The sequence below is a fragment of the Engystomops pustulosus genome, chromosome 8, assembly GCF_040894005.1.
Source record: "Engystomops pustulosus chromosome 8, aEngPut4.maternal, whole genome shotgun sequence".
Classification (NCBI taxonomy): domain Eukaryota; kingdom Metazoa; phylum Chordata; class Amphibia; order Anura; family Leptodactylidae; genus Engystomops; species Engystomops pustulosus.
Window position 1 is genome coordinate 92823265 of NC_092418.1, and position 21544 is coordinate 92844808.

Here is a 21544-nt window from a genome sequence, read left to right on the forward strand (position 1 = left end):
TTCCCAGGTGTTTGGCCAAGCTTCCCTGTGCAGAGCCTTGGTCCCCTTGAAAAATGCTCGAGTCTCCCATTGACTTCAATGGGGTTCGTTATTCGAGACGAGCACTCGAGCATCGGGAAAAGTTCGTCTCGAATAACGAGTACCCGAGCATTTTAGTGTTCGCTCATCTCTATTTATAACAGATCATGTCCATGGGTTGCGTCTGGTATTGACGTTGAGTTTCACTTAAAGGACTTGTCCAAGTTTTTATTAAAACCATACAACGGTAGGAACTAAGCTTGGGCCTCTTTTACATCAAGCAACAACCTTTTTATCCGAGCTCCGCTCACACAAATTCTAGGAAATATGCAAATATGTTTTCCAGGATGAGATAAGGAAAACATTGCATCTTAGCTACCTTGTAATGCAGCCGCCTAAACATCAAGCATGACTTCCAAGAAGCCTAATGACATGATGTGGGAATAGAGCCAAACCAGTATATCTATTCCAGAAGGGACAGACTACCAATTGTAGACAGCGCTGTTTTGACATGATTGCGTCTGTTCAGTACAGTGTAGGGAACTGGCTTGGTTGAGTGAGTAAGAGACTTTTGACTAGGGTCAGGAAGTAAGAGCTCTCCATACAAAGACTTTGCCAGTTCAGGCGCCTTGCAGTCAAGTTGAAAGAAACATAATATCTAAATAAATGTGGTGCATAACATTTAGGAATCTAAATGAAACAAATGTTAATCATCTCCAGTAAGTTTTCAATGTAGTTGTTAGAGACCAGATTGTCCCTTGCTTATCTATCTTGATCTTTGTTGACGTTTATAACAATGTTAACAACAGATATTTATGTTTTCCACAAATACCTGCTTATATATATTTTCATTCAAAGTGAGCTGGATGAGGACTCTTGGTGGGGCAGTTGGGCAGTTGGGAGCAAGATGAGCAGACCTGCTGCTCCTGTTTGGCTGCACAACCTGGACATATTGCCGGATTGGTGACCGAACAGTCTACCCGGCAAATTGATGCCCATAGGAACAAGTCATGGCTATGATTGGTCAGGGGAGACTCAATTTGTTCAGCGATCAATGCGCAATATGTACGGGAAGCCGAACGGAAACAGCAGGTCAGCTCATCTCTAGTTGGTAGGGTTCAAGAATGCAAAATTCATCCGAATCATGGGGATTGTCTCTAAGATTGGATGGGAGGGGAGGCATTTGGGTATAGGGGAAAGAGTTTTCTGCATGAAGAATTTTCTTGACTTAAACGCAGTGTACATAGAAGTCAGTTGCCCAAAAACCCCTCAGCCCAGAGAGTTTAAAAGAGTAAGTGCAACTTGGCCTGATAAGAAATTGTAGGTGATGCCAGGTCCGAATCATGTGCCAATGATTGAAAGGGGGGATAAAGGGGTTGTCCACATTACGCACATTCCAGCAAATAATTGATATTGTGTGTTGTGCACCTGGGTGACATCACATGACCAGGGACCGGTGATTATATATAAGAAGTAAACAATGAGGCTTCCTATTGCATGACAGCAAGCAGAAATCTAGAAATCTGAACAATTGATACAGAAAGTGTATTGGAAAATGGAATAACTTTTTGTTACACAAACAATATTATTTAATTGTTGTAATGTGATTAAAGTAGAGGAAGCTAAAGTGCAAATAGAATCTGGGAGAAAGTTTGTGTCTCCGGGCCATTATTGCCACCAAATAGTTTTTCACCATTACATGATCAAAGTTTTGTATTCTTGACTTCTCAACAGATTCTAGTCTAGAGATATAAAGGAATATCCTGTAATTATTTCTTCTTATTCCAATTACATCTTTTTTACATCTTGATCCATCACTGGGATACTAACACATAAAAATCAGCCATATCATTACACATAAAAGTGACTTTGTTTTTTATTAAATTCCCCCGCAAGTTCATTTTTAATATCAGTCGTCCTCACTGTATAATCCTGATCCGGTAGCCTGCACATAAAGCACTGCATTAAATATACATATTTTAATTAGTGCTACTTAAATCACATGTAGAGAGCCTCGGGTCTAGGGGGAAGGGAAAAAAAAAAATTTAATTACGCTTTGAATATCATTCACATAGCCTTGGGGTGACCACGAAAAAATACATTTTAGTTATCACTTACTTAAAATGAACACCATAAAAATCTTGTAACATGGAGATTGCAAAGCGAAACAAAATAGTTTGTTTGTTTTGTTCATTTAATTTAATTATGTGTTTTTTACTTTAACTCTTTCATATCTAGTATTTGTAGACCTTGACAAGGGACATGAATATAGGTTGTAGCCACATGGATCACCATAGGTTAACTGTGGCTAAATTGTCAGTAACTGACTCATTTCAATGTAAAGTCAGAGGATAGTGGAAGGGATTTAAAGGGGTTGACCAGTTTCAGCAAGTAATTGATACTGAGGAACATCTGGGTCAGCTTTGTCTGTTGTCCGTGCTATGTAACTGAGGAGGCGCTGTATGGATCTTTTGTTCTACTGTGTGTGAACGTGGGTTTAGCTACATTACTAATGGCATTGATCTGAGTGTTCCACATCAGATTTGCATGTATCCTGTAATTGTTAACCTGCTATGATTGGAGCAGAAGCTCTGATCTCCTATAAGTGTCTTCCCTTCAGCGCTAGTTATAGAGATTATTCCTTGATTAGTTAAAATTAGTTTGTTTGCATTCTGCTATTTAGGTTTTGGCTTTGCTTAGACTACCTAACTGCATCTATTTTGCAATTTTGTACTTCTTTACTATCTCTGTTGTGACCCAGCTCGTTGTCCATTCTTGTTTGTGTTGTTTTTGTTGTTATGTGTCTGCACTTTGGCATAGGGTAGGATTGAGGCCCAGTTACTAGTCCCCATTTAGGGTGGATCAAGTAAGCAGATAGGGTCTTTTGGGGGGGTTGAGTTTAGGGCTCACTGTTCTGTTTGTCTATGCTGAACCAAGTCCTTTCATTACATATTGTTTTTGTAATGAAAAGTTGTAAAATTTTCCAATGCATCAATTCCTCACTGTTTTCTAGATCTCTGCTTGCTGTTATTCAACAAGAAGCTCAATTGTTTACTTCCTGTGGTCCCTGGTCATGTGATTTCACATAGGTGTATGGGTCGTTATATCACACAGTTCTGATTACTCTCTGAGTAATAAGTCGTGCACCTACATGACATCACATGACCAGGGCCTTTTCATATCCACCGGAAGTAATTAATAAAGCTTCCTATAGAATGACACCAACTAGATATCTAGAGAACCTTGAGAAAAATATAGAAAATATGAATTATTTGCTGCTAGTGGACAACCCCTTTAAACTCCTTGTTACAAAAAGTCCAATTTTGACATTTTTTTGCAACAGTGGCTTACATCATCTTTTTGTACAAATCTATTTAGAGACATGAATAAAGCAAGTATGCGATAATCTCATCATCCCAAGTAACAGGCTTTATATTCTCCAGTTGAAAAGATATGTTCATAAAAGCAATGTTGTCTTTATCACAATAAAAATACTAATTTCACTAAAAATATAATTTGCCTTTGATTTTTCAGGTCTCCAGTGAAGCTATTGGTAATATTCGTACAGTTGCTGGATTGGGAAAGGAAATGATGTTTGTGGAAGTCTATGAGAAGGAGCTGGTGATGCCTTACGAGGCAGCAGTGAAGAAGGCTCACGTGTACGGCGCCTGCTTTGGCTTTGCCCAGTGCGTCATTTTTATGGCTTATGCAGCCTCATTCAGATTTGGAGGCTTTTTGGTTAATACGGATGGGATAAATTATTCTGTGGTTTTCAGGTATTGTATTTTTGTATAATCTTACAATATGTGTTATGTCTTTGCCGATGTCTTACCCAGTTTGCGGCCCAGACGAGCATACGTTCAGGCCTGAGACTGAGGAGACTCTGATTTTTTCTATGGCTCACTATCATTCTGCAGTGTGAACAATGGTCTAGTTGCTGATTGAATTCACCACGTCCATCTTCTCTCCAGCCTGGCTCTTGTTTAGCAATAGTTAACATTGGGGTAGATTTACTTAGCCGATCCTGTCGCGATCCACCGATGCGTTGTCCGATGAGGATTCGGGTCTGCCACGATTCACTGAGGTTGTGCGTCCAATTTCCATGTGTCGCTTCCCTGCTAAGATCCGCCGGAGTTCACCTTCTTCTTACTGGTGCATGTGAGTGCTTGATCTTGCAACACAATTTTGTTTTTAAAATTCCGCGGTTTGTCCGAATCTGTCGTGTTGTCCAACGGCACGCCCCCGGATTTCTGTTGCATGCAAGCTAGCGCAGATGCGCCACAATCCGATCGTGTGTGCCAAAATCCCGGGGCAATTCGCCGCAAAAATTAAATAGTCGGGAAACCCAACAGAATCGCGGTCTGCGGATCCTTAGTAAATGTGCCTCATTGTGACTGACAGAATTCTGCTCCTATCACCTGAGGCTGGGTTCCTGCCAGCACAAATAGATCAGGAGGGAGATTTATCATAGCGCTAAAGTATGATTGCGGCAAGCAAAACTACGCCAGGTCCGACTTTGCGTAAACACCTACAAACGAGAATCAGAAAACTGTACACCAGTGATAAATACCCCCCTGTGTTTTGTTTGATCCTAATGTTTACTTTACATGCTTTATTTTCTGTGAGAGTTTACTGATCTTGGAGTTAGTCACAAAATGTAAACCAATTTGGTACTCTATTACTATCACCATCATTGTTGTGTAAGTTTGTCTTGTTTTGTGTTTCACTTTGGTGTAGGAAGAGACTGTCTCCATGGTTGTCCCATAACGCTCACAATATGTGGAGGAAAGCAGGCAGGGCATCCAGGAGGCTGGAGTTTTAGGGTTCACTGTCCTTTCTTGTCCGTCCTCCCTCAAACCAACCCCCCCCCCCACGTATCAAATTCATTGTGTAGGTTGATAAAACGGGTTGTCCAGATTAGAGCAATTACTTTAGTAGATTTTAAGATTAGGACCCCGCAGCTGCTGATATGGGTGGGGTTATTACAGAGGGGGTGTACTAACAATATCGACTGCACAGTCTCCTCTATATGCCATGAGCCAGTAAGACATGGGATGTCGCAGGAAGTCCAGATGGGTCATGTGATCCAGGTTACGTACATTAGGGTCTTATCATTAGCTATCCCTTTCTAACCTATATATAGGTCTTTCTAAGCTATATATAGATTATAGAAATTGATTAAGGAAAGCTTCTTCCCCACTCTGCTAATCTGAACTGGGCCAATGGAGGCAGTATAATCATAACATACAGAAGGCTCCCCTGATAAAACTACTGACAATTTTCCGTGCACTATTGATGATTGGAGAAGAATGGAGGATATCAGTTCTGTTAAGTACCTAGGATATCTTGGCATGTCATTGTTATTGCATATAATGGTGATTTACTTTTTACTTTTTTGGGAACAAAATTATGTAAAATAAATGATAGTAGACAAATAAAAGACACCAGTCTATAGTCAGAATGTAGGGTTCCTGCTTCTCATCAGTACAGAACAGAGATATTTCCTTATAGCCTTGTAATCAAAATTTTCAGGGGCACTAATAGAAGGGTGTTTGAGCACAGAATCCGACTACAAAGGATTTGATTGTAGTCTGTTGCCCTGGAAACAAATTACTCTCTATTTACTTATTAATTCAATGTTTAAATAACACTATTTACAAAGGTGTTTACAATTGCATTATCTCGTTCTAGTATGGCATTTACATATGTCTGTGGGTCTGTCGTTTACAGTAGTCAATGCAGTTTTCAATTTTATTAATAGATAACCCCCCCCCCCCTTTCCCACAAAAAAAAAAAATATTCAGGAGAGGTTACTTCTTCAAACTTTATTTGACTCTCAGAAATGTTATCAGATCGATCTTTCTTTCTTCTTTAGAGTCATATCTGCCATAGTCACAAGTGGCACAGCCCTGGGAAGGGCATCATCCTTCACTCCGGATTACGCCAAAGCAAAAATTGCAGCCGCTCAATTCTTCAAGTTATTGGACCGCATCCCTAAGACCAGCGTCTACAGCACAGATGGAGAAAAATGGGTAAGATTGCCATCATACATCTTTCTTTCATAAATCGAGCCATTGCTCAAGCAAATATTAGCAATCCTACAAAGAAGAAATGTGCACAGCTTGCCTGATGGCAGGATATATTCCTCCCAGCCTCCTTTATCTTCTGCTCACATCATTATTTCACCCACAGATGCCACTAAACAGCTTTCACATTCTAATATCTCGTACAAAGCACCAAAGTGGGAATTGTCCCCTCCATAAATGCGCACATTTAGGCTTTGTATCCTGCAGTGAGGGAAAGCTGTGAAATACTGTAAAATTAGGCACAATGGTATAAAATGACTTTAAATGTGCAAATCCATTCCATCCAGACCCCTCATGCGGCTTCTATACAGAGTAAAACATGTTGGGAGGGGAATCCTAATTGTTCCATAAAACTGTTATTGCTGATAAGTTTTCATAGACTCTGTCTCCTGACATATTGTCTGATATTATCTGTGATAATATGTGAACATTTCTATTCATACACAAGATTTTCTATCACAGTGTTCATATTTTCTATTATACATAAAGTTTATATCTTTGGTCATTAACCTTTTACGGTGTGACAGCCATATTACTATATTAATCAAACTTCGGCCGCCTTTGTTACCATTATCATAAAAGCACTAACTTTTATAATAATGCCCAAAATACCACCCTAGAAATGGCAAATATCACAGTATAGCACAAATTATTACTCCAAATGCACCAAAGAAAAGTGCATGATGTCAGATGCATAAACAGATAATTGATGGACAATATCAAATAATGCAGACCACAAAGCAGATGAAATCTAATTATGCAGATCCCATATAAAACACACAAAATTAATAAAAACCACAACCTAGATCATAAAGAAAAATACAGACCACAATTAACAATTATACAGACCATGGACCACCAGACAAAAAAAGGATAGTACAGAAACAAAACCAGAGACTGGATAATGATATAGGGTGGTATTTAGAGGCAGCACAGTGGCTCATAGGTTAGCACTACAGCCATGCAGAACTGGAGTCCTGGGTTCTAAGCCCATTCAGGTCAACATCTGCAAAGAGGTTTTATGTTCTCTCCGTGTTTGTGTGGGTTTCCTCTGGGTCCTCCGGTTTCCTCTACACTACAAAACATACTGTGAGGTTGATTAGATTGTGAGCCCCATGGGGACAAGGACCGATTTGGCAAACTCTGTGCAGCGCTGCGTAATCTGTGTGCGCTATATAAATAAAGGAATTATTATTATTATTTATCAGAAAGGTGGCATAGAAGTCCTGAAATAATGGCAAATTCTAGGTAGGTCCTGGCATAGAAATAAAATTCTCCGTTGCCACCCTCGGATACATGAAGATGCTGGAGCCCCTTGATGTATCCTGTTGCACCAGATGGATGGCTATCATACACCAGCGCAATTGATAAATATATAATGATGATATCTAATAATACAAATCAATTAATCTAGATTCCAGACCAGACATTAAAGAATCTCACAGAACCTAAACCAAAGGATAAATAATAATGCAAACACCAGACCATACATTGAATGACATTACAGACCACGGATAAGTGGATAAATAGTGATACGGACCACAGCCAATATCCAATAACACAGATGCCAGATCAGTAAATTATCAGTAAGTCTAGAGACTGAGTCTAGAGTCTATAAACCAGATAAAGAATAATACAGAACACTAATAGGAGTGTTGTAAAAGATTTTGGCTTAGGATATTTTGGGCCAAGAACTAAGGTAAGGAAGGGCACATCTGTACACTGGTGTAAGTGTGAATGTAATGACTTGCTGACTTACTGTATGTACCTTCTTAAAATCTTTGCAGGACAATTTCAAAGGAGACATTGAGTTTGTGAACTGTAAGTTCACCTACCCGAGCCGTCCAGTGACCATGGTGCTCCGAGGTCTTTCTGTAAAAGTAAAATCCGGACAGACTCTTGCCTTTGTGGGCAGCAGCGGTTGTGGAAAAAGTACAAGTGTGCAGTTATTGGAGAGATTTTATGATCCAGATGAAGGGAAAGTAGTAAGTAGATATTATATATTAGTGTGGTTTACTGGACACAAGATCATTTTCACTATAGCTGGTGCAGCATGTGGTCTACCGGGTTACAATGTAATGGGCAAACTATGGCATATGTGGTGTGGGCACAAGACTCATTTAGAACAACTTCTGTTCATCTTCCACATAAGATGTTTAATGGCTTGTATCTTACCTACCTTCAATTTGGTATTTAATAACTTATGTTTGGCAATGTGTAGGTAAGCTGTTATGACAGTCTAACAAAGAATTATGTTCTCTGGAAATGCTGGTCATCCCATGACCAAGAGGACATATCTATCCTCCCTAAACTTAAAATATGCAAATACATTTTCCAGGATGGGATAAGGAAAACATTGGGGTACATGTATCTAACTTCTGTCTTACCCATTTCTTTAATTTTTTAAGACTTTCATGGCCAACTGCCATTGTCCAGTTTCCTGCAGTGTTCCCTGAGTGAGCACCTTAATCCAGATGTGAAAGTTGCAAGTTTTTTAAAAAAAAAGTCACAATAAAGTTGCACATTTTTTGAACAAATCTACAGATGCCCCTGACCAGGTATAGAAATAAGCTAGGGATCTGTTTGCAACTTTTGGAGACTTTTTGTGACCTTTGTTTTAAAAAGTTGCAAATTCACCATAGACCAAACAAAGGACAAAATGTTAAGATACATCTGACCAGCAGGAAAGCCAAGAAAAGTCTCAAAAAACAGACGTATGATACATGGGCCCCATTGCCTCTTTAGCTACTTTGTAAGGCAGCCCCCTCGAGATCAAGCATGACATATTTCCAACTCTAGACAGTACTGACGGGATGTGAAGACATTGAAACAGCACAGTCTAGGGAACTAGATAGGCTTTGACTATTGTGGGGAAGTAAGACTTCTCCTTATGGAGACTTTGCCAATTAAGACCACCTTGCAGACTTGTGGAGACATACAGCCATTGATGCTCCACTGGGGTATTCTGGGAAATTCACAAATACATTTTCCAGGATGGGATAAGAAAAACATTGCCTCTTTTAGCTACCTTGTAAGGCAGCCCCTTCAAAGCAAATCTACCAATTAAAAAAATAATAAACACCTTGAAATACTCACCTGGTCTTCATTTTATCTTGATCCCGGCAATGTTCATCGCTAAGAAGACAGCATGGGGGCGTGCATAATTAACAGCCCGGAGCACCGGACATCCTATCCCCGAGCTCCGTGCTGCTTATTATAAGGATCTGCCGGGTTCAAGATAAAGAGAAGTGCAGGTGAGTATTTCTAGGTGTTATTAGATTTCTTTAAATGGCAGATTTCCTTTAAACACCAAATATGTATACATCATATACCTAGCCCTTGAGGGATCCTGGAAGAGAAGGGGCTCAAGGGGTTGTGGTGCTGAAGTGAGACCTAATTTTTTGCTTTTCTATATTTCTATGCTTTCTAAGCACTGCTAACCATGTGTACATTACTCTACATACAGCTTGTGGATGGACATGTAAGTTCCAATGTCAACATATCATTTTTGAGGAGTAAGATTGGCATAGTGTCCCAGGAACCTGTGTTATTCGAGGGAAGTATTTCGGACAACATCAAGTATGGCGATAACTCTCGAGATGTCTCTATGGAGGAAGTGATTGAGGCTGCTAAGAAGGCGCACCTGCATGACTTTGTCATGTCTCTACCAGATGTGAGCTTAATTGCTATTCTTTTTATACGTCTATTATAAATCGCATCACTCAAATTTCAAGATAAAGTTTACAATTTCTATTTTGCCTTTAGAAATATGAAACAAATGTTGGGATAGGAGGATCTCAGCTCTCCAGAGGACAAAAACAGCGCATTGCTATAGCCAGGGCCATAGTCAGAGATCCGAAAATTCTACTTCTGGATGAAGCTACATCGGCCTTAGACACTGAAAGTGAAAAGGTATGTGACCCTAAATCTACAGTACTATTTATGTTTGATGCTATTAGTTTTGAATAGTTGCTTCAAGACTTTTTAACCTTTTTCAAAACGTTCTGTACACTTATGAAACCACAGAACCTATTTAAAGGGATATTCCTGGATCCACTTTTCTTAGAATAGGTAGTCAATATTGGATTAACAGTGGCCCCACACCATCCCCGCCTTCCCATTTCAGCTTTTTTGGTCACATGCTTGTTGCTCAATGCCATTCATGGTTATGCGGCTGATATGCAATAGTAAGCACAGCCACTTTACAATGTATGGCGCTGTTCATGGTAGAGTGTGGAGAGGTTATAGCATTCATCCAAACTCTAAGAGAACGTGCCAGCTGTAGGACCCCTGCTAAATTAATATTGATCACCTATCCGAAGTATAGGTGTCCAAAAAATGCATAGAATATCTTATTACCTTTGACCATGGGAATGGCCCATACATGGTAGATCCGAGCAGACACTTTGCTGCAATAAGAGATACTTCAATAGCAAATGGATTGGTAAAATGGGGGATTCAGTGATATCATTTGGAACATTAGGTGCTAGTTTGTGGTGAGAGCTGCTCTTCTATTAGTTGACCTAATAATTTCTTGGTTCGTGTTGTAGACTGTCCAAGAAGCTCTGGATGAAGCAAGACAAGGCCGTACCTGCATTGCCATAGCTCATCGATTATCCACCATTCAGAATTGTGATATCATCGCCGTGATGGCACAAGGCGTTATCATTGAACAAGGAAATCACGAGGAACTGATGTCTCGTAAAGGGGCCTATTATAAACTGGTCACTACAGGAGCACCCATAAGCTAGATGCCACCAGCATCAGCACCTTAACATATTGTATAACAAATGTATCTCTTTACAATTGCAGGGTCAAATTTACCCATCCATGTTATTGACCAGGGGTGTGGGAAAGATGATGTCCTAGGATGCCAATACAGGTCGAAGTAATAGACCCCTTACTGCAAAACAGGGGCATAACTAGGAGAGTCTGGCCCCCATAGCAGCCTTCAAAATGGGCCCACTCCTAAATCCCCACTTAAAAAAAAATATACATGTTTGTATACTCGCACATGCGAGTTACAATCACACACATTTATACAGCATAGGTACAGCACACATACAGTACATACATACATCATAAACAAATCATACATACAGCATATATACATCACATATATGTAATATACAATGTGCAGCATAAAATGTATACAATCCTCCTCTGTTTAGTGTGTCAGGTCAGATGACGGGGCCCCCTGATACTGCAGGCCCTATAGCAGCTGCTATGGCTGCTACCACTGTAGTTACGCCCCTGCTCTGAAATTCAGAGAGCAGTTGTCCGTTAAGGAGACCATATTATAAAAATAAGAATACCAAATAGTAAAATAGTAAATCTGTTTTAGTTGCTCATGGAAACCAATCATACCTCAGCTTTCATGTTCCCCAGAACAGTTAATAAAATGAGAGCTTAGCCGGATTGGTTGCCACAAGCAACTAGAACAGTTTTCCTCTCTTTACACTTCTGATAAATTTTCCCTATTGGGTTCAATTTACGGCACAAAAACATAGGGGGACATTTATCAGAAGGTAAAATTGTTCTAGTTGCCCATTGTTCTGTGCAAAGTGTTTCCCCATAACCGTAGGAATGGATATTACTGCATTTCAACAACATCCTTTGGTGCATTGCGCTGTGTTCATGATGACATAGGCTGTAAATTATTTCCCGCTTATCTTCACAGATAATCTGCAACTTATGTATTTTGTAAGGGTCTGGCGAGTCAGTCGTCACAATATGTCAATTACTATTGTATAATGTATGAAATCTTTAGGAGAACAGCACTTACAGTGGAATTATTTATTTCCTTTCCTTTTATATGAAAAGCCGATGTTAAGTCGTCTGAAAAATTACATTAAAACCTATTAATGAGAATTATCTAACTAATGTCTGTGGTCTCTGGCAAAACCAAAGAAATCACAAGATAACAAAAGATAAAAAGTAAAAATTTCTTATGTCTTCCCCCTCATTGGATTTTCTGGGAAATCCCTAAAATTATTAAATTTACTGATCTTTGAACATACTGGGGCACATTTACTAAGGGTCCGCATCGCGTTTTTCCGCCGGCTTTCCCGAATTTTTCAAAATTGCCCGAGGATTTTGGCGCACGCCATCGGATTGTGGCGCATCGGCGCCGGCTTTCAAGCGACAGAAATGGGGAGGGGGGGGGCGTGTCCGTCGGAAAACCAGACGGATTCGGAAAACAATGCAGAATTTAAAATAAAAATTGTGTCGCAAAAATAGCACTCACATGCACCGAGACGGAGGAAGTGACTTCAGCGCAGCAGCGACACCTAGTGGACATCGGGTGCACGACCTTAGTGGATCCCTGCAGAACCCGAATCAGCGTCGGAGAACGCGCCGCTGGATCGGGACTGGACCGGATAAGTAAATCTGCCCCATTGTATCTACAGTATATAGTGAACTAATCTGTAAGCTGTTGTCATGTGGGTCATCCTCCCAGGTAAGCTGGGAGTATGGAGCTGCAGAAAAGTAAATGAGCTGCAGAGATAGGGGCACAAAAAGGTGATACCATTCACTCACTAGGATGATGAGCTTCCAAGGAAAGTCTCTTTAAAGGACATATACCACCAGGATGAAGGATTGTAAACCAAGCACACTTATATACGGGTGTGTGCCCCCTCTGGCAGGATCCACTCTTCTTTTAGCTCATGCCATTGTTTTTTTTAAGTTTTAGAATTATGCTAATTAGCCTGAGGGGCTGTAGCCTCCATCAACACCTATGGAGCATAAAGCCCCTTGGGCTCATTAGCATAATTGTAAAAGCCTTTTTTTTGTTAAAACAAGAACATTAGAATCTTAAAGAAGAGCAGATCCTGCCAGAGAGGGCACACACCAGCATGTCAGTGTGCTTGGTTTACAATCCTTTATCTTGGTGGTAGATGTCTTTTAAAGTCCACCAACATCATGTTACGCCATTGAAGGGAAACTACCTCTTGTTACATTAGGGAAGAACAACTTTTGTAATGACTTACTAACTTATAACCGTAGGATTTCAACACATAACTTCCCTAAAGCGTGCCAAAAAGAATGGGCTTGTATTATATTTCTAAATAATAATCCAAGATATAATCCAACAAAAATCCACAGCAGCACAGTAAAAAGGGAAAAGCATTAGGGTGCACTCCAACGTAACCTGCCGAAATTCCACATGTATATAAAAGAAATAAATGGCAACACTCCAAAATAGTGAAAAAAAATCAGCGGTTTTATTCCAAAGTGCATTTGGAGTGCTGCCATTTCTTTCATTTATGTACAGGCGGTCTGGATCTACAATTATAAAGTATACAGTTTCAATTTACATACAAATTCAACTTAAGAACAAACCTATGGAAGCTACCTTCTATGTCACCTGGGGACTGCCTGTATATATATATATATATATATATATATATATATATATATATATATATATATATTAAAATGGCAGCCCCTTGGAGTGCTGCCATTTTTTGATTCTATACTTCGGGATGGACTTTGTCGAAGTTCTGAGCTTTGCACGTAAATATATAATTTTTTTTTTGCATGTGCTTCTTGTTTTCTCATATATCCATAGAAAAGAGTTATAGATTATACTATAAAATGTATATATAGTGAGCCCTTTATCCCGGGAGCCTGAACAGAAAACATTGGACCCCATAGTGAAATGATGAAAACAGAAGTTGATATGCTATAGTATTATTACTCATATAATAGTACACTAGAAAATGAAGGAGAAAAGCATGTCATATTCAATTTATGTTATAACAGGACACAAAATGAGTTGTTTTTTTTAAGTATATTATAAATTCTGATAATTTATACAATATTCTTGGCCTTTACTCTGAAGTGGGTATTTTGACTTTATTTTTCAATATGACAAAGTCTTGTATGAATGTTGGCATATAAGATATTGGAATCCAGAAGAAGGTGGCATCAGTGCCTACACTGTATCGCGTCCTCGGGTGCTGGCTGGTCAGAGCATGCTCCATGCACCAGACGACCGCCGAGAGGTCGCTGCTTCGGATGTAGTTTAATTTCTGCTTCATTTCTGAATCTGAAAATAAAAAATAAGATCATGTAAGAACAAATTTAGACCACAAATACATAAAGATGTGAGAACCTGTAAAATGGTGAGAGCCTAGTTCTAATAATGAAGACATTGGACCAGTGGGATATAAAAGAGATTCCGACAGGATAGACAAGTTTATCATTTTTAGATTAGTTGGGATTCTTCCTGACTTATTTAGATGATCCAATCTAATACATTGTCTTTGGGGACCCCTATGAATTCAGTAGTAAGAAAGGTTAACACATTTTTTGAAGGAATGTTTACCGAGTTGTACGTAGTTTTCTCCATATTCTTCTCGAATTGTCTTTAAAAGTCGTCTCCAGATATGTAATCGTTGTTCTAAAACACGTTTTGGATCGGACATTGCTGTCTTGAACAGTCCTGGTTCAATACAGGAAACTTTCACCCCAAAGGCCTTCATGTCTCGCCTTAAAGTAAAGATAATAAGAATCAGACTAACGATCCAAAAACTGTCAAATAAAAGCTTTCCCCTCTGCAGGGAATGTCGGCAAATGTGCTGTTCACTTTCAGATGCTGAGTGGTGATCCAGCTGTGGCTACTCACTGCTCCCCTTCCCCTCTCCATAGAGCTTCTTATGTAGTCTGACACCTCAGTGACTTTCTGTCTGTCTTGCGAGCAAGATGGAATTTAGCTTGAATTTGTAAGTGAAAAGTAGATTAGAGGGAAGGAGGAAGATAAAAGCTAACGTAAAGAAGTGTATTACAAAGAATGTTGTGTTTAACATTTGTTAATAAGTTATTGACCATTTAAAGGACAATTTGTACTTGTTAGAGAAAGCGTGTAGTAATAAGCTGATGACAAGGTGAACCACTGATTAGAAAACCTGCAATCAGTCAATTACATCTCCACCATAAGGGAAGCTAAGTATTACACAGTGCCTATTCTAAAGTAATGGGTTGTCTATATAATGGACAGATCCTCCAGAGTAAGGGAAGCTCTATATTCTACCCTGGATTCTTTTATAGATCATATAACAATGGGTTTTCTAAGCTTCACAACCTCCTCAACTTACCTCAAACTGTCATTAAATCCTTCCACGCCATACTTAGATGAAAAATATCCTCCTCCACTGGCTGCGACTCTCCCGCCGACACTGGATACATTAACAATCCTCCCTTTAGCTTTCTTAATCAAGGGAAGTACAGACAATGTGACTTGTATTAATCCTATTAGATTTACTTCAATTGGTTCTCTAATGTCCTCAATAGTCAGCCAGTCAATGGGAGCGAGAGTTCCCATTACCCCAGCATTGTTCACTAATCCCCAGAGACCTGAAAAGATCAAAAATAAAAATTGTCAAATGAAATAATTATTTATGACCTAAAATATTGTTATTATCAACACAAATATAATCCCAACACAAAGACAGTACAAAGCAGGGTCCGTCAAAGAATTTTTTTTTACTCTATCCATAGCATAAAATATGGTAATTTTGGAGATCCGGAACTGTGGTTCAATGGTGGTCATGTACAGTATGGGATTAATGTCTATGGGATTGACAAACACACCAAAAGGAACACGAGTGACCACCGTTCCATAGACAAAGTATAGCAAAATGATGTTCATCATTGATTGAACTGTATAATTGCCTGGACAGGATATACATGTAACAAACCCTCAGCTAACAATAAGCTATAAGATGGTTGGCAATTACTGAAAGTAACCACCTTTTGGGGAGTGGTCACTTTACATGCCAAACATGGCCCTATTTGGGGATGTGTAAGGCACAAAACTTCCAATGCACCTCAGTAGGCCTTGGGAGATTGGCAAGTACTTCCAAGAATTGTTCCCTTTTTTGGGAGCCTCTTGGAAGTTCCAGTAAAGTTGATAAGAGTATTACTTCTGCACTGCACTATTGTTGAGAATTGGGGTTATCCTCACCCCTGTCACACGGGAACTGCAAATGTTTATGGTACAATATATTTACAATATATATATATAGGGGCGTTCCACAAATATCCATGGCTGCCTGCTCAGTTATTTTGAGAGCCCCGTAGATATGAATGGAGATAGACCTGTCCATGTTTGGCAGCCTTTTCCTTCTAAACCTTTGCCTTAAAACAAGTTTCAAGGGACCCACATTCTCAATATTGGTGCAGTTTCCTGAAGTGGGGCCTGCATCACCTATAATCTAGGCATTTAGGGCGGATGCATGTCATTACCATAACCTAAACCCATCAGGGAATGTCCTAACCCCTTGGTGAACAGGTTTAGCTCTAAGAATAAAGGATACTTGTCTTTACTAATAAGCCCACTATCGAGTTCCCAAAGCACTATACTAACTTCAGCCCACAATGTTTTGTAGCTAAAAAAAATGTATGGTTTCTATCCCCAGAAAATGAACTTTGTGAGCCAGTACTGTGCCAGAGGGATCAGTGAGTGATTGTGTTATCTTCCACCACCACTTTCCCCTCTTCACTCTTCCCTTTGGCAGTGAAGAGGATGACCTGCCACTAGCCATGAGATGAGAGATACACTCATCTCTCATCCTATGCAGGGTGCCAGGTAGGATTGCAAAGTTAATTTTACTTGGGATAGGTGTAGGCATATATTTTATAGTATTTTATTTCGTGTATGCATTGAAACGGACCTAGGAGGATGTTCTATAACAACTGGTGACATCTACTGTTTTGGTCAAACATATAATTTCAAACATCTTATCACAACCCTAGGAACTACATTTTTTTTTTTACCAAACACAAGTTAGTAAAGTCTAAAGTTTATTATTGAATATTATTGAAAATCTGTTGATAGGTTCCCTTTAAATATCAGAGTAACAAAATTACCTTTTTCTCCAACTTCCTCTTTGATCCACTCAGCGACTTTCTTTACATTGTCACCGTCTGTCACATCTAACATGATAACTTTAAGTCTTTGTGATGTTTCCTGCTTTAAAGCAGCTGCTCCACTTTTGCTAAGACAAGTTGCCAAAACCTTGAATCCTCTTTCATCAAAGGTGCGAGCAGCAAGATGACCGAATCCAGAGTCACATCCGGTGATCAGGACATGTTTGTCTTCAATGTAGTTAATTTTTAGACCATCCCTTACTCTCCACCATAGATACAGGACAGAACCACAAAGCACCAGCAAATACAGAAACATCTTGTCACATGTCTAGTTCACTGCACCCTAAAATATACAAGAGGGTTGGAGGGGGAGTTACTTTACACTCTTAAAAAACATTCATACAAAATTCAAGGAAAGTAACGCTTCTGGGTAGATCCCAGCAGTGTAATAAGAGCCAGCACCAGCACTAGGCATACCCGGGCAAGTGTCGAGGCCCACATAAGACAGTACATAAGTAATCCGTGGGGGTGAGGGGGGCTTATAATGACTACATAAAGGGTGAGGGGGGCTTGATATAAAATACCCATGAGAGGGCAGTTTGGTATGACAAACTAGGGAATATTTTAGGGAACAGGAGAATATTTTAGTTTTTAATGCCACCACATGAGTTTACTGCAAAGGGGCCCACTGAGGCACTGTCGCCCAAGGGTCTACTGAAACCTGGAGCCGACCCTGATTAGAGCAATATGTTAATTTACTACAGGCTGAGTTATTGCAGACAATACAGCCTCACAGCAATACAGTACATGTATTATGGAAGAAAGCAGAAGGACACTACTGGACTAGTTTACAGTTGAGTACCATTCTAAGGCCACTAACTTAGAATAAAACAGTAGTATACAAGAAACTGGGGCAGATTTATCAAGCGGTCTGAAAGTCAGAATATTCCTAGTTGCTCATGGCAACCAATTACAGCTCAGCTTTCATTTTACCAGTGCTCATGAATATTTTAAAGGGGAATATTCCGACTTTCAGAGAGACCTTTTCACTCAGAAATCAAGACAATTTCCTGTCTCTTAGAAAATGCACACTAACAATGTTTATTACCATGCAGTCGCATATATAAAACACAGAAAATTATCTGCATAGGCCATGAAAAGGTGATAAAATGCTGCAATGCTATAGACCAGCTGAATATACCAGAACCTCCCCCTTTACGACATTCTCACAAAATCAACTTAATTTTTGGAAAAATACTAAACTAGGGGGAAACAGAATGTTTATACAAATTGTCCTTGTGTTAGCTTTGTATAGGTCACAACATGGCCTTCAAGCAGAGAAGCTACAGAAAAGACAAGGTAAACAATAGCAAAGACATAGTAATTTTGTCACAAAAAATGATACTTGCATCACATGCCTTCTAAATGGACAACATGACCCCTGGTTAACACAAGATGGCGTCTGGTTGGACAAAATGGCGTCTGTAGATAAATATATCTCTCACAGGGGTCTCCAACTTCTTGTTTTTGGTTTAGAACTTAAAAGGGAATAATGCGACGTGGAACAACATGACCTAAAAATACCCACCCGGTGTATTGTGTACAGGAGGTGCGTTACACCACAGATTTCCTTTGTGTGATTGTAAAGGAGCATAACATATTTCATAATAATATACAGGAGTGAGATTGCATCACACAAGTGTAAAAAAAGGAACAGAGAAATATACAGAGTTATCTGGAATCTTGGGGGAAGAAAAAGAAGAAGGTCGAGCAGAGAGACAGATTATAACTTCTTATTACCAAAATGTAATGTAAAGATGCATGTAATTGGGGAGGGGGGAAGTTCCACTGTAAATATTATTAGCAGAACAGCAAGAAGTATTCCGTCATTTAGAAATTTGGGCATCCACATCTATTGTACATTTATTTAAAGGACATCTACAACCAAGATCAAGTATTGTAAACCAAGCACACTGACAAACTGGTGCGTGTCCCCTCTGGCGGGATCCGCTCTCCTCTTAGCTTCTTATTGCAAAAATTATGCAAATGAGCCTGAGGGGTTTCCAAGTTTCATAGGCGTTAATGTTTGCATAATTTTGTAAAGTCTTTTTTTCTTAAGTACAAGGGCATAAAAAGCAAAAGAAGAGCAGATCTTGCCAGAGGGGGCACACACCTGCATGTAAGTGTGCTATCTTTACAACCCTTGATGTCCTTTAAGGATGGACACATCTGAAGATAATTTCTCAGTAGGCCCATGGAGGTCATTAGAGAAAGCTGAGTACAAGCGGTCCCCTACTTAAGAACACCTGGTTTACAGACAACCCCTAGTTACAAACAGACCTCTGGATGTTGGTAATTTAGTGTACTTTAGCCCTAAGGATACAATGTAACAGGTATCACAGGTGTCTGTAATGAAGCTTTATTATTAATCCTGGTTCTTATGACAATCCAACATTTTTAAAATCCAATTGTCACAGAGACCAAAAAAACATTTGTCTGGGGTTACAATTATAAAATATAGAGTTCCGACTTACATACAAATTCAACTTAAGAACAAACCTACAGAACCTATCTTGTACGTAACCCGGGGACTGCCTGTAGATTGTCAATCTTTCTGTCAACTCCATCTTTAAGACAGCATTTGTGGGACCCCATTGTTTAGAAATTTGGGGGTGCATGATGTTAGATCATAGATAGATAGATAGATACATAGATAGACAGACAGACAGGACAGGTAGAAAGGTAGAAAACTAAAATAAGCAGCACTCCAGGGTTCCAAAATGCAGTTGGATATGTATTCCACTAATAATGTGTTGTTTCCAATAGCTATCTATAAGAGATAGATAGACAGATAAAACCGAAACCATGTTCTAGGAATAAGCAGGCTTCTACGCAAGGAAATACATAAAAGTGAAATTTCACCCTCTTCCATATACATCCAGCAGTTACTGTACAGTATAATAAGATTAATATGAATTAGTTAGTACTCACATCATGTAGCAGCGTAGAAGATGATTAGAAAGTTCTCTTCTCTTCAGGGGACTTCCTTGTAAGTGATGAGGAAGTACCAGACTACTTCTCTGTTATCTGCATGTAGGAGGCTGTGACATTAAAGCAACTTTAGTTCAGGACAAGGTGTGATCCCAGGTGACAGGTACATTTACATCATCGCAGTTACTAATGTGGACACTACCCAATAATCATCATAGTCTATTTAGGTCTATGCAAATCATCACTGTGTACACTAATTTCCCTAATCAGTATTTCCTCATGATGATTTTAAAGAGCTTATAATAGTATATGATAGAAGAGTTACTAGAGATGCAGCAATGTATTATAGTTTAGATTTTGGTTGTTGGTTCTATTATGGATTAAGTCTGGAATCACTTCCTACATATGGTACTAGAATCAGCTTTCTGGGGAATGGAGTATATCTCCCTTCTGCCTGATTTCAATCTACAGTTTCAGGACCTTTGGAGGACCTTCAAAGTTCCAGAAATGGCTCCTGTGTACATGTGTATTGAGAGCAGGAACAGATGTACGAGGATTTCATTAGTGAACGTCCTTCTCAGTATCAAATTTGGTTTGTGGTTTGTGTGGCCATGGCCCTCCTAGAAGGCTTTGGCCCTGGGTTACAGCCCAATATATAATCCACTACTGTACTTGGCACCTGGAAGGTGGGGTCCAAAAGCTTCTCTGGCAACACACTAAACATCAATCTACTAAACAGGGATGCAAAGTTCAAAATGTTACTTTTTCCATATAAGGGACTGTGGGGACAATGCAGGACATCTCCTACAGTCCTGTGGAGATATGTTGTTAATTGTGACTGGTGGGAATCCTAGCAGTTGGACACCTGTGAATTACTTCTACCCTATCATGTGGATTCGCCATACATGGTAAACTTGGGACAACAATTTTAACTTTAACCCTTATCACACATTTTCAGTTCTAGACCATGTCATGATATCCACCTTGTCTCTGCCCAAGACCATTGAAATTGCCCTCCTAGAGACTGTAATGGATGACCCTACCCAGAGGACTTAAATTACATAGTAAGTAACAGGTCTCCCTAAGTTAGTTACCTCAAATTTGAAATAATTCTCTACAGGGTCTCCCCCCAAAATTGTTTTAATTATTAACTAGACTGTAAACAACCCTTCCTGCGGACCTACTATCTCAGATTTCTAGCCTGATGATTTTGCTGCTGAAGTTAGGCCGTTGCCTGCTGTTGAAGTTTCAATAGAAACTGTAGAGAACTGGATCAGGCTGTTCACCATCATGGGATCCCCATCCTTCGTCAGCCAAGGATCCCTATATACACCTCAGGGGTTGGCCCAGGTTGAAACCATTCCATCAGCCTCTCCCTCCATTTTTCTTGCACACACCACCTGCTGGAGACCTGCCAGGTTGTATGGTCACCAAGCACCGTGACCATAGCGTGCCCAAAGCCACACCAGCCAGCCACTCTGGTATTCTGGGCCCCGGTGGTCAGGCCCCAGTGGGGGATGTTACACATATCCAAAGTTCACGTGATGTGCTGTGAATTGGGTGCGCCAATTGAT

At 39.7% G+C, this 21544-nt stretch overlaps 2 protein-coding genes across 5 annotated transcripts in view; one reads left to right on the forward strand and one right to left on the reverse strand.

Annotated features, from left to right (window-relative positions):
• The window catches only part of ABCB11 (ATP binding cassette subfamily B member 11), a 61577-nt gene extending 49602 nt beyond the window's left edge, over window positions 1-11975 (forward strand). For both annotated transcript variants that reach the window (XM_072121793.1, XM_072121794.1), the window contains exons 23-28: window positions 3553-3794; window positions 5894-6050; window positions 7892-8089; window positions 9571-9777; window positions 9870-10016; window positions 10655-11975. In XM_072121793.1, coding sequence (XP_071977894.1) covers window positions 3553-3794; window positions 5894-6050; window positions 7892-8089; window positions 9571-9777; window positions 9870-10016; window positions 10655-10855 — 1152 coding nt within the window. In that variant the 3' untranslated portion in view covers window positions 10856-11975. The remainder of the gene's footprint in view (window positions 1-3552; window positions 3795-5893; window positions 6051-7891; window positions 8090-9570; window positions 9778-9869; window positions 10017-10654) is intronic.
• A 1881-nt stretch (window positions 11976-13856) lies between these two features.
• LOC140075657 (dehydrogenase/reductase SDR family member 9-like) overlaps window positions 13857-21544 on the reverse strand; it is a 34436-nt gene continuing 26748 nt past the window's right edge. For 2 of the 3 annotated variants that reach the window (XM_072121802.1, XM_072121801.1), the window contains exons 2-6: window positions 19971-20080; window positions 16980-17322; window positions 15206-15464; window positions 14437-14600; window positions 13857-14157 (exon numbers count right to left, since the gene is read on the reverse strand). In XM_072121802.1, the coding sequence (XP_071977903.1) occupies window positions 13940-14157; window positions 14437-14600; window positions 15206-15464; window positions 16980-17295 (957 nt within the window). In that variant the 5' untranslated portion in view covers window positions 17296-17322; window positions 19971-20080 and the 3' untranslated portion in view covers window positions 13857-13939. Of the gene's footprint in view, window positions 14158-14436; window positions 14601-15205; window positions 15465-16979; window positions 17323-19970; window positions 20143-21544 lie in introns of those variants that run through there. The other variant, XM_072121800.1, reaches the window with a different exon arrangement.